Source organism: Stegastes partitus, unplaced genomic scaffold, assembly GCF_000690725.1.
Source record: "Stegastes partitus isolate 25-593 unplaced genomic scaffold, Stegastes_partitus-1.0.2 Scaffold535, whole genome shotgun sequence".
NCBI classification, from domain to species: Eukaryota; Metazoa; Chordata; class Actinopteri; family Pomacentridae; genus Stegastes; species Stegastes partitus.
Genome location: NW_007578266.1, coordinates 244,285 through 260,565, shown reverse-complemented (window position 1 = coordinate 260,565; position 16,281 = coordinate 244,285). Strand labels below are relative to the sequence as shown.

Here is a 16,281-nt window from a genome sequence, read left to right as displayed (position 1 = left end):
TGCCACCACCAGGAAACGCCAGCATGGCATTGTTGTCTGTGTTGTAGGAGGATGCAGCAGCAGCAGCAGCAGTAGTAGCAGTAGTAGTACTAGTAGTAGTAGTAGTAGTAGTAGTAGTAGTAGTAGTAGTAGTAGCAGCAGCAGTAGTAGTAGTAGTAGTAGTAGTAGCAGTAGTAGTAGTAGTAGTAGTCGGTGGACTGTGGATTTTTGTGAACTTTGTGAAAACCTGTAAAATATTGTAAATAGCAATAGAGCAGTCGTAGGAGGGATAAGCCCATCTTCTTTTAACCCTTTTTCTCCTTTTTTGTTTTTCATAGGAGATAGGTTAATTAAATGTCATTTTCTTTTATTAAGGGAAGCTAGAGTTAATTTAGAGTATTTTTTGTTTATTACGTTGGCTCATGTCTCCCTCTGAACTTGAAAAATCAAAAACTAAAAAACATTTTGAACTTGGCATACTGGTTGCTGGCCTTTCTTGCAGTGGAAAGATTGATGGTGCACAAATTCATGTTGTGTCAAAGGTTCCCCTAGACCGGGGCATAACACTGTGTGGACGGGTGCACCGTCTAGCTGGGGGAGGCCTATGCCATCTGGGAGTGCTATTGCCATTTGTGTGGTCTGTAACAGTGTTTAGGGGGACGACACATGTCCAGGTAACGTCGACATAAATGGCAGCACCCAAGGTTTCCCAGCAGGACATTGCATTGAAGAAGATGATCGGTATCATTCATTCTCCCTGCCAGTGGGTTTAATGTTGTGGCTAATCAGTGTCTCTGAGGAGATTGGTGAAAGTCTCATGTTTCTAACGTAAACAGGAAGGTTAGCTATAAACTATAAAAATATTTCGTTCTTAAATTTTGGTTAGTCCATACTACACCATTATAATAAATGACATTAAGGGATGTTGTTAGGCAGATTTTATCGCCATTGGACAGCGGCTCCCTAACTGCCTGCTGTCTATATGCTAAGTTAAGCTAACTACCTCCTGGATTCAGCTTTTTATGGTACACAGAATCAATCTTATCTTTTTCTCAGCAAAGAAAGCAATGAAGTGTTTTTTCCACAAGGTATGTGGCAAACAGTGTGAGAGGGATAATTTCCGAGCACAATAGCTCGCCTAGAAAGAAACAGCCGATACACACAGGTACGATTAACAAATGAATGCTATATTTCTTGAAAGATTTATTCAAACAGGACACATGGGCCAATGTAGTTTGAGTGCCTATAGACATTTCAGTTAGTCAAAACTTTATTTTGTATGCATGAAAATTCTGTTCATATCCCTCCATCCCTAAAAAAACAAACATAAAAACAAAACTCTAGAGAAATTTGTCTTGAGTTACAGAGTGACGTCAGATTGCCCAGTCTGCTTTTATATCTATAAAAAGCCCTTATATAAGCTGAGTAGTCAACAAATTTCACAGCAGACAAATGGTACAGCATACATATATACACAAGTAGTACATAGCAATCCAAGGCAGCCTATTGCTGCCTATTACAAATTATCATGAAACAACGCATGACTTTTTTTTTTGGTTTTGTTTTTTGTTTTTTGTTTTTTTGCAGATGCAAAAGCTGTACAAGAAAATCACTGATTCTTCCTTTCACTTTCAGCTAATGTGTTGGCAAAGCACTTGGATACAATGCAATATCTTTTTAACATTAAATACATGAGTGCATGTATACCATACAATGTAACTCAAAAGATCACAAGCGTCAAACATGTGACATATAACGTAGTTCAAATGATCTCACGCGACCATTTCGAGTTTCGTTGCATGTCACATGTTAGGTGGGTAAGAAGGAAGGGGGAAGGCTCGAAAGGGTGCGCAGCCATGAGTCTAAAATCTGGAAGCACTTTTTAAGTTTCCATTGGTCAAATCGACTTTTTTTTTGTTTGTTTTTGACAGGAGCTCAATCCTTTGAAAAACACCGTACAAAAACTGACAGAAAACAAAGAAACAATTGAACAGTACACCATTATCTATATATTGCTCGGGATCATGGAGCCCAAGTATGTCTACCAGGTTGCATTCAGATAACCTGTTGTAGAATACTTGCATTGTGTATTTTTATAGAGAGGAAGTTTTACAAACAACAGTCAGTTAGCTCTGAGATGAGCGAGCGACGCCATAGTCTGTTGTTCATCAGGAGAGATTGAGTAGACACACGCTAAGCTGATGATCCAAAACGGTCTCAGCATTCTCACTGTTTTGGATGTTTAGACATCAGTTAGGTGTACTCAGTTTCTCCTGATTCAAGGCTTTTGGTCCTGTTTCACACCACAAAGCTGTGGACATTGTATGTAGGATATAATTAATCTTATACCTCTGTGGCTCTTGTGTCTTGTTCCATGTGCATGTATGTTTGTGCATATGTTCGATGTTCAAGTATCTACGTTGTCCGCAACAGAGGCAAAACTGTGAATCATCGGAGGCTTTTCCAGTCTCATTTAATCAGCGTCACTGCAGCTGTTTTTTTTTTTTTTAATTTAGTGCTTTGTCTGAAGGGAATCATGGATCCTGCGTTGAAGAAAAAGAAAAAACACCACAGTGCTTCTTGACCAACGGGGAAATTAACAGTTAAAGGTGTCACTGTTTTCCAGAACGTCAGCGTGATCGTTTCCCGTGATTGTGGCACCTCCGATGCAAATCTCCCAAAGTGCAAGAAGACGTTCAAGCGATCAGCCATTCACAGTGCTCGCTTTGACTCCGTCGGCCAATCAGCGCGAGACGAGTCAGCCAACAGAACATAAGGAAAGTTGTCTCCTTCACTTTGCTGGTAGCCTGTCCTCGGGCTGGCTTCGTCCTGGAGGACTCACTCCTCTCCTTAATTGTGAATCCTGGAGCCAGTGTTGTTATTGTATTCACCCAGTAGCGCTGTTCGTCAGTGCTGGCGTTACAACCTGAACACTTCTGCCACTGTGTGAGGAGTACAAAAAGGTCCCGCTGTTGAAACTGTGTGAATTAGAGAATTTCCTTTCCCAGCTACGGCCACACGATGCTTTTTTTTGAAAGCTGGTTGTTTGAACACATCAAAGAGATAAAACCCAGAATGAATGTTTTTAGACCACCCAGATGAATCAGAATGAAAAACAACCGTCACTGTATCAGCTGTGTCCATGCAACCCATTCCTCTTTTTCCCATCTCATCTGCTCCATCTTCTCTCAAACCCCCCTGCACGGCCCCGTCCGTCCACTTGGCTCTCCCTTCGGTTTTAACATCCTCATTAGCATCCACCCCCTAAACTCTGAGGAGGGCTCCGAACAGACAGACAGACAGACAGACAGAGGGAAAGATAAGGATAGGGTGAGGACGGTTGAGCGCTTATTGCTTTACTGACGCATATTGCTTGTTTACTCGCTGTCATTCCTCGTTTGTTCCCAACCTCTAATGCATTCCGAGTGATTAAGGACAAACCCCACAGAATATTTTGGTAGGGCTTTTAGAGGCCAGAAAGCTTTTCATATGAAGTGACCCACTAAAAGTGTGGCACCTCATGGGGATAAAAGTCAAAGAGACAGGGAAGCCACGAAGGAGAAACCTGCTGCAACATGGTACATTAAATACTGTGCAGTGCTGGCGACGGCACGAGCGCAGATGTGTTTGATGCATATTCACCGCATGCATATCCCGTTGATGCTTTTGTATTCATGATCCCCGTTCTTCGCTGATCCTTTATTACAAAAGCACGCCAGCAGTTCCTCGCAAGCATTCCACAACAGCTTGCCTAACAGGTTTTTCACATCTTGGAGAGGTAAAGTGGAGAAGCCGTCGCAGCATTACAAGCACGCCTTATATTGCTAATTTATTCTCTCTTGTTAAAGTTTTACTCCATTGCTCATTTTATTTTTCTTGTGTACATTCACAGCTCCATAAAATTGAGATGCAAATTGGGGAGGGGGATTTGGCTGACTGATATTTCTGCTTACAAGTAAAAATCAGTGAATCCAGAAATTAAAATCTCTTTCATGTAAAAAAAAAAAAAAAGAAAATCTCCAGATAGGAATTTTTATATCGCTTTCATGTCACAGCCAGCGTCTGTGGATGCTAGTACGGATGCAGTCAAGTTTGTGTGGGTGCTATCAGGGAGTAAATCTGGAGGCAGCCATGCTTTGACTTGCTCTGTCATTAATTATACTTCTCTCCCCGTGCACACATGCTAAGAGGACCCAGTGAGACTATCATGGTTTACAACAGCTTGCAGCGCTGGGTACCAAACACCAGACAAGCGCTCAGTGCCCATCGCTCAAAAACCTCACGGATATGGATGCACAGAGGGAGGTCAGGCGGTGGAAGGAAGTCTGCTAGAAGGCTGCTAGAAAGTGAAAGATAGCGAGAGACAGACGGAAAGACAGAAAGAGAGAGGGAGAAGGAGGAGAGAGTGAGAGGAAGTGCGAAATCGTGTGCAACTCTGGTAAGCACTGCTGTTTGATGAGGTTCCACCACCTGCCTGATGTGCTATAGCATGTGCCAGGCATGCACTGCGGCATAGCTGCTGTCCTCATGATAACAAATGAAGGTGAATTCAATCGGTGAGCCTCACTGGCTGTTCTGTACTGTGAAGGGGAGAATACGCAGCGAGGAAGAAAAGGGATTTTCAGGACTGAAAGCAGTATTCAATTTGAAGCCATCACTTATCATCGCTGGACAAGTTAACTAAAATCTAAGAAATTACCTATTGAAAAAGTAATGGCATTATCTTTCTGATCACTCCTCAGCAAAAAAGAATGTGTTGCATCACTCAAAGGTGACTTTTACAGAGAATTATGAACATTAAACCCTGCATATTTCCCATAATTGCATCCATTGCAGCTGTGTTGGTTGAGCTAATGTTACACTCACCACCTCGTCTGTACAATGAGAATTTTATGAATAATTTCAAAGACTTACATTAAACAGAAAGCAGCCTCTTGTAATGATCATTATGTCTGAGTGCATATGAATCTGCATTCAGGGGAAACTTGACCAAATGCTGCACTCGTGCCATTTCAACCGGGTGGGAAGATCATTCATGTATTTCTGGCAATTGGTTACCAAGTGAAATATGTAGAGCTCCAATAAATCTATCTTACTCAACTGTGGTATTACTGGATTTAATGTTTTATTCTTTTTAGCAGTTACCAATATCTCAGACTTGGAATTGCAAGTCGTAATCGGATGTGAATGGTTTTTACAACTTGGCTGCTTATAATTTAAACAATATGACTATTGAAATAATCATCCTGCATATCTAATCATGAGCAAGGCTGACTTTCACTACAGCCATAGTGTCTTCTAAGGAAGCTGGAAAAGCCTAATGCAGTGGCAGATTGATTATTATTATGGCAACAATTGTGAGATGCTTTTGATGATCAGTCGAGGACAAAATCAAACGGAAGAGAACGAACGTAGGTGAAACTGAAAGACAAAAGGACCATCCTGAAAATGAACACACCCCAGGAACCTGCTGGCGATCCTGCAATGTGCTGCTCACATGGAAGATAAACTGAAATTCTCCTTTAAACAACTCAAAACCCTGTATACCGACAACACATATCTACAATTTTTGGATTCAAAACAATGTTTGGCTACATTTTGGGAGTATTGAACCAAGAACAAGATTAAAATTAGCCCCAGTAACCACATGCAACTCTTTACGATTTCTCACAGTTACGTTGCAGGGTTCCTACACCCTCCAACTCTGAACAAACGCAAGTAAAGAAGAAACAACATGATGCAAATGAGATGGCTTTGCAGGTTCATCTCTCCTCTATTGGAAGAAGAAATCACACCTCCAGCACCGAGATCACAATTCCTGTCCATTCAGTGACATAACATGAGTCAATGTCACTAAAATTGAAAAAATGTCATTAAGAGTCAACAGTTTAACACCTAATATTTAACAGTTATGAATAGAAATGGAAATTAAACTGTAATTTCTTCTGCTATATTTGGAAAAAACCCTATAACTGATCATTACTCGGCATTTACAATTTGACTACTGTCACACCGAAAACACTTGACGCATTATCTCCATCCGAATACCTCCAAGGCATGAATTACGCTGCTCTTTGTTTAAGTGCTTGCTTTCATTCACTTTTAGCGCTAGAGCACTTCATTAAGAGGGAGTGAAGTAAATTGCAGTGCACTGACAAGTGGTGTCAGCCTTTTGGATTTTTGTTGGCGTTGCAGCAGTAAACACAGGCATCAAACAGAAATACTGGGTTAAGGTGTTCCTGGATGCATCACTGCTCTCTCCTCCTGCATCCAGAAACACTGTATGATGCTAATCATTAGTGTTTGCTTATGGACAAACTAGTCATCGCAAATGCCAAAAATAGCAAAGCGGATGCATGCGGTGCCGAATATCTGCAGCATTTCTCCGACACATTCGTCAAACAGAGAATGACTTTGACCTTTCTGGACACGTTTCGCCAGGTGTTGTGACACAGCCTGGGCAAAAAAAACCTCCACGGCGACGCGAGAGACTGTGACTGAAATTTTACAGTCCGACAGCAACTAACAGCGAGAGAGCTTGCTTATTCATTTGCCCAGTTTTGTTGGATCAGTGTGTGGAGAGACAAGTGTGTGCATCTGTTTGTGTCTCAGAGGGGGGCGGACAGGGCGGGGTGGGGTTGCCTGTGGTCTCTGACACTGCTGGGAACCTTGTGTAATTTTTGACAAGCGTGCAGTGTGTGTGTGTGTGCATGTTTCAGATCTTTCTCATCTCATTTGCCCTTGGAGTGAGATGAATCCCTCCCACACCACCCTGCCCTCCTCTCTGGTATGAATTGCCGGGCTGATATCTCACTCTTTGGGGGGCTGCAGGGCAACGAGAGCTGACAACACAATGGCATTGTCTCCGCTGATGGGAAGCCAAAGTCTTAGGGGAAACACTCCCCCACCAGCCTCTCAGAGTAGGGCTAGTTTGTGGGGTAAATAGAGTCTCTGCGTTGGGATTTGGACATTTGTACGCGGTGGAGTGGCGCTACAGAGCAGCACAGAATGTCACCGAGGTGCCAGGGGGTTGAGAGGAGACGGAGGAGAGAGCTGTGCCAACACACTGAGAGGCCACTCAATTATTTAGAAAAGCTGCTGGGTTCAAAGAGTCACAGCCAACACCTTCCAAACCACCACCTTCGCAGCTTCATCCGTGGCTGCCGTTTCGATCCAGCGGTCTCAAAAATACACAAATATCACTCACATTATTATTAACAATGATGAGGAAAATGCAGAGTTAAAAAAATTCCAGATACGATATTTGTTTGCCGCTTCACGCCATTGTAGCTGTGGATATAAGAGATATCAGAGCTTTTTCCCTTCAAACTCCGCTTGTTTTGTTGTTGTTGTTGTTTTTTTTGTGTGTCTTCATTCATGCCATTCTTCCCCATGTTCACACAGTGACCTCTGTCTTGCTGTTGGTGGCCAGTCCCTTGTGCTTGGGGTGGATGTGCGGCGAGTGGCCGTAACCCAGTGGCTGCGAGAAGAGCTCTGGCAGCGTCTCAATGCTGAACTGCCTCTTGTTGGAGTAGGCCTGGCGCCGGCTGTTCTGCTGGTGCAGCGGCTGGTGCTGCTGCTGCTGGATGGGGTGATGCTGCTGACCCCCGAGGGCCATGTGGGTGGCCACCGGGTGCTGGATGTGGCTCTTGCTCGGGTCCCACGCCTTGAAGGCCGAGCTGGAGGTGAGCGGGTGGGTGTTGGTCTTGGAGATCTTGGGTTTAGGCATCTGGGAGGCGTTGATGGTGATGGCCAACGGTGCGTGGATGTCGGGTGGAGGGAGGAAGGGCTTGTCCTTGGGGTGGAAGTTGATTGGCTGGAAAGTGGGAGGAGACTGGCGATGGGTGTAATCCACCATTGGGTAGCTTTTGTAGTAGTCTCTTGCACTTGTGTCTGGATGGATGGAGACATGAGGGAGGGCAAGACACAAGAGACATGGTTACTATATAGTAATATACAATGCAACAGTGATAAACAGTAGGGACGACCAGGCAATGGTTCAGTGTTGGACAAAATAAAGATGAAGTAAAATAAACTTAATCTTATTCTCTTTTTACTCACCAGTGTTTCGTCCACCTCTGTTCTCTGCTGCCACAGTGCTGCTCTGCTTTATGATATAATGTGAGAATTTCACTCCTTTAAAAAATACATTTACAACCGTTTTCAGGGATGAAAGTGACAAAAATGTCACCACAACTGTAGTAGCTAATGACAAGCCAAATGAAGCTTGGTTGTTGTTGGTGTGATCTCTGCAGCTGGTGTCTGCACTCTGCCAAAGATTGCTTGTGAGGTACATCAAGAGTCTCTCTTAAACACAACCATACGAGTCACGAGTTAAAAGTTTTGAGACTTCGCTGATAAAATACAAAAACTGGACCTGATTTAAATTTTGCAACTATCCCCTTGGAAGTGGTCTTCTTGTGCAATGCTCCACTGCTCCCAATGCTCCTGGAATACCTCCGCTGTCAAAACAATGACCCTTCAGCTTAAATTTCATTTGGGATCGGCAGAATTTTTAGGAAGCCAAGTCTGGGATTAGGCTGAGTTGCACCGATTGTTGGTGCAGCCAAAACAAATGTTTTCAATGCTCTGTGAAAATTAGTTTTTGGGTTGTTTGAATTGAAAGTTCTCCCTCAGACACATTAGGACAACACAGCAGAACTTTGCAGTGATGAATTAATGATGCACGACCCTGACAATGTCAAACAAAGATACGAGCAGTCTTGTGGCTGTGTTGATGACCTGATGCACCTTCTTCAGTCAGATTGCCGTCCACTAGACTGTTGCTTGATCTCTGGTTTCAGGTCCGTGGTGAAATTGCAAATGCACCTCTGTAGGTGATCAGAAATGGACGTCTAGGCAGTTTTCCAAATGTGGCAGGAGCCCTGAGAGCAGTGTATTGCTACACACGGAGACTACTTTATAGGGGATGGTGACCAAATTTAAATCTGGTTTGGCTCTTGCTTTCTTTTTTTTGCACTCTTGGGACTTCTTGTAAAACCACAAGTGTTTCTATGGTTCCACCTCCAACAGAACAACAGGTTGTCTCTCAAGCTTTTTCTCGGAAAGCAAGTTTCAGGAGCAACAGTCTCCCAGTTAAGTTTCTACTCAATAATTCCATCCATCATCTATACACTGCTTCATCCTCACTAGGGTCGCGGGGGGGCTGGAGCCTAACCCAGCCGACGTAGGGCGAAGGCAGGGGACACCCTGGACAGGTCACCAGTCCATCGCAGGGCTACACTTAAACCAGACAACCAAGCACACTCACATTCACACCTACAGACAATTTAGAATCACCAATTAGCCTCAACATGTTTCTGGACTGTGGGAGGAAGCCGGAGAACCCGGAGAGAACCCACGCTGCACAGGGAGAACATGCAAACTCCACGCAGAAAGATCCCGGTGCCCCCACCAGGACGCGAATTGGCGACCTTCTTGCTGCGAGGCAACAGTGCTACCAACTGCACCACCTTGCAGCCCTACTCAATAATTAAAGCTTATAAATAGATTTTTTTTTAAAATATATTTTGATTACATATTTAATCAGCAATAAATGTAAGCAAGGATATAAAGATACATTCTGGCCGTGAACTCACCGATTTTGCTTAAAGTTACACAGAATATCTACAAACACATTCCTGGTATGTGAACAAATAGAGAAATCCTGTCCTGGTGGATTCGCATGTGTGTCCTTGAAGATGGGTTATTTGATATTTTAACCGTCTATACACTGACCAGAGAGTTAACAATGCTAGCAGACAGAAACACAAACACGACCAGCAAAATGTGGGAAAAAACTGTACGAGTGACCGTCAAGCAAAATGAGTGATTTGTAAGGAATAAAAATAGAGCGGGTTGAGCACGTCGAGTCAGATTAGTGCGAGCACTCTGAGTGGAAACTCGACTCATTACTACTGCCCACCACCCCTCAGACACACTCTGCCCTGAAGATACTAACAACCTTGTTTGCTTAACCCTGTTTATTGGTCCTTTTTTTTCCTGGAGAGATTTAAGAGCCTGAGGGGAAAAAAAAAATCTTCTGTCTGATATTTTTTATTTCCTCCTTCACTGTTTCTGCCTTCATCACTCCTTTTGTGTTTGTTATCCTCCAGCAGCATACTATCAGGTTGTATTGTCCCTTATTCGTTTGTGTGCCTGTGTGTCTGATCTCACTGTTATTACATTAAACAGGATGTCAATGGTGTTGTCAAAGGAGGATGAGCTGAATTAAAATAAAAGAGGTTTGTGGGTGTAGACCACAGGTTCATTGATTTATTTACTGTATTTATTAGAAGCAGAAAAGCTGGTTTTGTGTTCTCAAAAGCTGTTGATTCTAATAATATATTCTAGCCAAGATGGCCGAGAACACTTTCTTGCATTTCCAGAAAAAAAAAAAACACCTAGAGGAGAAGTCTCCCATTCACACATGTCAGGAAACTGTCCAACACTATCACAGTCCTGTAATTGCTTATTGAACACTTTATATGTGGGTTTATTGTGCAACTCCAGGGCACTTCAACAGCAGCTGTTAGGGAAGGAGACAGAGTTACAGGAAATCATTCACTCCCTCAGAAAAATTCTCCATGCTGGCCTAAGGATTTACTCACGCTACTGCTTTGCTCAATGCACCATCAAATAACAAAACCGGCTCTTTCATTCTTGTTAATACTTTGTAAGCACAGCAAGTATCAGTCCTCAGTCGATATGTCGTGCAGGCTTCTGGAAAATGATATATGAGAAGATTTAGGAGTTTTGTCTTAAGAAAGTAGTCCACATATTCATAACAAAGAAATGCGCGGAAGGGCGAAGCAGAGCAGTTTCACAAGATGCAAATGTGTAGAGGATTAGTGTGTGTTTGTGTCTGTGGGTTCATATGTACATGTGTGTGTGTGTGCCATGCAACACATTTCCATACATTGCTCGCTCCCTCAGAAGGGAATAAGCCGCTTGAGTGTGCACCGCATGATTTTGGCAGTAGACTTGGTCCAGATCATGCTGTAGTTTTAACATCCAGCATTTTATGTAAATGTTTTGAATTTTGTTTGTGCATTGATTTGTTTCTGTTACTACTCCTTTCACCGGGTGCAATTACAGTATCATGTTTCTTTGGTGTAACAGTACACTTCAATTGAGGCTGCAGCAGCAAAATTTGACAGAAATACAGGGTGGAGGGGGGATCTGGGACGGCGCAGAAACAATGAATTAAACACACCCTTCCTTCTCACAACAACTGCTGTTGCTGTCCATTTGAGTGCTTCCACACATGTTGCCAGCAGGCGCACCTGACAGCGGGGTCCTCTGTGACAGTGCAGCTCACCATCCTCTCCATTTCACAGACTCTCCATCTGCTCATTCTCTTTCTTGCTTGCGTCTCTTGTTTTTCATTCTCTGTATCTTTTTATTTTATGATCTTCAACAACATCAGCTTTTTGCTCTTTATCCGGCGTCAGCCTGAAGCGAGGCCCGTGGGCCCAATCTGGGCCGCTGCATTATGACTGCATACGCTGGAGCCTGCAAAGGATTTCAGAGTTTGACAACATACTGTATTCTACTTGGTCTATTTTTAATGCCACTTCCTTATGTGTGAGCACTTATTCTGGCTCATTAATGCACTGCCATTGTGGTAATGGTGTATGCATATACATATATTGTCAGATTATCTCTGGTATGCAATCCATAATAATTATTCAATTACAGCCCCTGGCACTCTGCTATACACATTTTTAAAATGTCCGAGTAGAGGGCATTTTTAAAACCCCAAGGTATAATTCAACAAGCATTTTTTGAATTTTCAATGTGCTTTTCAATTGACCCTGCCAATTATATTGGCCAGAAAAATACAGAATGTCTATTAATCTTTATCCGTAACCTCTTAAATTCTAGATTTTAGAACCCTTTTTCTCTTTCCTACATGTTTTCCATTTGTATGGCAGTAAGTGTTTTCTGTAGCAGCTTTTCTGCAGCTTTGTGATGCCATTAATTGAAGGGCGCATTTTAATGTCCATCCGTTGCTCCATGAAATGTCACTTTTACCTGTCGCTGACCCTGAGACTGACAGACTTGATACTTTTGGAAACTTTGTGATCTTTCATTGAAAGACAACAGGGAGGTCCCGCAGAGTTTAGGAGGTAGAAAATGAAAACAGTACAAGAGAAAAAACACCCTCCAGGTGCAGAGCATCCCAGCATGCAAGAAAATTCACAAACCGAAAACTTGCAGTACAATTTTTTTCCTCAAACAAGCTCACAAAAATAGCAGTGGAAAAATATTTAAGAGCTGCATTGCTGTGCTTTTCCTCATTAGTCTCTACAGGTTCTCCACTGATCACTGCCTGCAAAGGAATTCTCTCCTGAAGTGCAAAACATAAAAAAAAAAACTTTGAACCGGAGGAGCCGATTCATCTTCAAAGCCACATTTTGAGATTACTCCAGTTCATGTATCTTAAAAGTCTACTTAATCTTTTTTCACCCATTATGTGTCTTGAAGCACGGACTTAAAAATTGCAACAACTTCATGACGGAAAAACCAAAAATTTAATCTCATGCTGTCTTTTTTTTGTTTGCAAGTTCCCAGACAGTAGAACTGCTTGTTTCTGCTTGAAATTGACAAAAAAACAAAAAAACAAAACAGGAAGTGACAATGAAAACATTGTACTCTGCAGAAAATCTTTTTTCAAAAAAATATTCTGCAGAACTTGCATCTTTACTTAACCTGACAGGGATTTGTCTGCATTCTCCAGTAGTGCTGTTGGATTGTAAAAGATTAATTAAAGACTTCAGGCAGTCTTGGCCCAGATTCTGGGGTCTTAGAGTTCTGGCAAACAGACTTTCACACCCTCTTTGAGAAAATCCCTCCACCTTCTGCCTTGTGTTGTTGTTTTTCTTCAGCCACTTACTGGAGACGAACTTTGGATGAGCTCTGTGAGTCACACAAGAAGTGTTTGGTTCATTTTTTTTTAAATGCTTTTCAAAGAACAAACAACTTGTTCTATGGCATTCACTGTAAATAATATTCCAGAAAATAATGGCAGCGAGGGTGCCAGAAAAGATGTGTTAAAAACAGCAGAAAACTGTAACGTTCAAAAACATGAAAACATGGTGAAGATGACGGCTAGTATCTGTGAAATAAGACCTTTTTTTTTTTTTTTTTTTAGCTAATTTAAATACAATTACAGTTCAATTTCATGCATTATCAAAAAAAGACTATTTGTTAAACTATAGATTTTTAAATGTGTAGAATTTTTTTTCCTATAATTTTGTGGAGAGTCTGTAAACTAGCAGTTTAGCCGATTTATATACAGTAAAAAAACAGCATAATTTTAATGTCAAATGTAAAAATACAGATTTTTGATGCTCACAGTACGTACAGTTTTGGCCTTTTTATGCTAAATGATGATCTTTTTCTGTGATTTTACTGGTTATAATCTGTGATATAACAAAACAGGGAACATCTGTAAAATAACAGTAAATTGTTCTAAACTCTACAATTAAACACTTATCTATCTATATATATATATATTGCAGGGTATGAAGTGATGATAGTATAGAAAATAAACCTGAAAAAATATTTTAATTAAGTTCTATGGTTACTGTTTACTTTCTAAGACTATTTTTTGAGGTTGCTTCTTTTCATTCACTTCCTCTCTTTCTCACCTTTAGCATCCTCACACTTCCAGTCCACCTCTCCTCCTTTCACTGCTAGAACTAAGACCGATACATCAGTGCTGCTTGGGCCAGAGTCCTGCTGTTTACACTTGGCACAGGTTTGCAGTCACAGAGTTTCCCGGCCCATTTGACCTGTTCTGACCTTTCATTATATATTTGTTTTCCCTTTTTGTGCTTACCTCTTCCGTTTGTACACTTCCCCCTCCTCCTGTTTTGCTCTGCAGGACTAATTTTTCCTGAAACAAACGCGAGCTGTTACCCGCTGTATAACTCCGAGGGTGTTAATGAAGATTTCAAAGCAGCTTGATTCAGATGCCCACTGCTTCACCTGGCACGTCTTCAACTATCCTGTCCAATCTGTGTGTCCTAGCCATGACTTTGTCCGCACAGGAAGGAACTGTGGATCCAGTGGCTTGTTTACTGCCCAGCGAGGGAAGTGATAAGCATGTGTGAAAATATGATTGGTTAGCACTAATAACACTCTCTTTTTCGAGTGTGTAATATGTTGCAGGTTTCCTACAGGGAAACAATGCAGGTGAAGCTTCCAAATCATTTAATATTTACTATCTGCTGATAATTTTCCTGGATAATACACATTTACACTATTGTAGATTAGCTGTAATACCTGGTTGCGCCACCAGGTGATGCCTCTCACTGTTTAAAGAGTGCAGAGCGTCGTGAAGTTAGCTTGTAAAGGAGCACCGAGACAAAGACTTCTACGGAGCTCAGTCACCTCAGGTCATCAAAAAAATGTGTTGCTTACATTTGAAGAAACGAGAAGAATGTTTCTTCATCCTAAACAAATGTCTGATGGCCATTTTTGAGACTTTTTTCATGTTTCTGCAGGACAGCCAATGTAAACAAAGAATCAAGCACAATACAGGTCAGCTGAAAACTCGCATGATCTTGTGATTAGTTAACAACTCCTGGGCCATTTGTTTTTGCATCTTGGTTGATAATAAAATTCATAGACCTGTAAAAAGCCTGTCCGATCATTACTTTTGGTCCGCAAGAAATGATTTGAAGGCTTGCCTCAGCTGGCCTCATTCCACTTTGAATTACTACGAATTGTGCAATACAAATAAACTTGTCTTGCCTTGCTTTGCTAGAGTTAACAGATAGCACAAGCATGGCAGAAAACACAGACACTTTCCTATTTTCTACAAAATCCTGCACAAAGTAGAAAAAGCTGAAACCAAAAACTGTTTTGATAAAGCAAGAGGTCAAAAAGAAGCCATAGTTGTCTGTTTTTCAATGGGAAACAGGTAATTATTTTTCTGAGACATGAGAGTTTTTAATGCGCCACACTCTGCTGCCACTAACGCTTTCTCTCATGGATTAGTCCTGCTGCGGTACTCAGGCAGTTCATGTGTTCGCTCTCGCTGCTTCTACGATCCTGCCTACTCTAGCTTTAAATGAGAAGACGATTGCCTCTCTAATGCGTCACAGCCTGGCTCTATCCAAATGAAACAAATCCCTTCAACCTGCAGCTCTAAAGCTAAACTAAGCTGAAATACACAAGCATCTCTTCCGGCTTTAGGTACGTAATCAAAACAACATATTTCCCAATGTGTCCAACTATTCCTTCCTAAATTATGCATCAGATGTACTGCGTGGTGGAGGGGGGGACTGAATTAGAAAAGCAAATTAAACAAATTTCTTGTAAATGTTCTGACATGATACTATGATGAAAATGTGATGAAATATCCAAGTCTTTTCACAGCACATTTATCTCTCCAGTTCTTCTACCTTACATAAGTGCCGTCAAAGGAGGCACATCCAAGTTTCACTCTTCACGTACATTAAATATAAAATCTCAACAAGATCTGGAGAGTAACTGCAGCCAGAGAAAAAGCACCGACAAAGCCGCAGAGTCAAAGGTCACACATGTGCTGTGTTAGCTGTTAGGTACATCATTAGAATTAGAATAACTTTAATAATCCCCGCAGGGAGAATTGCTTCGCAACAGTCGCTCGATAAGAGCATCTGGGCTCACAATGTCAGAGGATCAGCATCCCTGACGGCGGAAAGAACAACACACAAGAACTGTACTGTGTGTGTCTGCGCGAGACAAAAACAGAGCAGATACCAAACAGAAGAGCACAAAGACACGCCTGTGTGGCATCAAACACAGACTGAACTCAATACGGGCGAGAGAGGAGCATATTGCACCTCAATGTGTGAGGGATTTGTTACTTTGAAGTATTTTTCTGTGAAATGCGGCTGACACACATTGTTGAGTGGTTGGGGGTTTGCTGCTGCTGCAATCGGCCTTTGTTTCTCAGTCACTGAGCAGAATAATGAGATGAGATTGTCTCTTTCCTGCTCCTCTTCTCTTCAGTCACTTTCCACAGTCACACTATATTTTGCTGGCCTCAGTTTTCCCCTACTTACCATCTTAGCTGTGCATCCTTTCCGTTCTGTTTGCTGTCAATTTTGGGTTTATTTCCCAAAACTTTGAAAACCACTAAAAAAGGGCAGATAAGTTCCTTGATGTCTACAATTTATGGTTACAAATGTAGTTTTCCAGTAATAATTGTCTATGAATTTAATGCAGCACTTAAACAGCAACATAGATTAGTTTAGGGTGACCAAACATCCTGATGTCCCAGCACATGTCCTGTTTTCACTTCCT

At 41.9% G+C, this 16,281-nt stretch overlaps 1 protein-coding gene across 1 annotated transcript in view; it reads right to left on the bottom strand.

Annotated features, from left to right (window-relative positions):
• Nucleotides 1–7,375: 7,375 nt before the first annotated feature.
• LOC103361811 (protein shisa-9-like) overlaps nt 7,376–16,281 on the bottom strand; it is a 121,466-nt gene continuing 112,560 nt past the window's right edge. The window contains exon 4 of the mRNA XM_008288001.1: nt 7,376–7,872. Within this exon, the coding sequence (XP_008286223.1) occupies nt 7,376–7,872 (497 nt within the window). The remainder of the gene's footprint in view (nt 7,873–16,281) is intronic.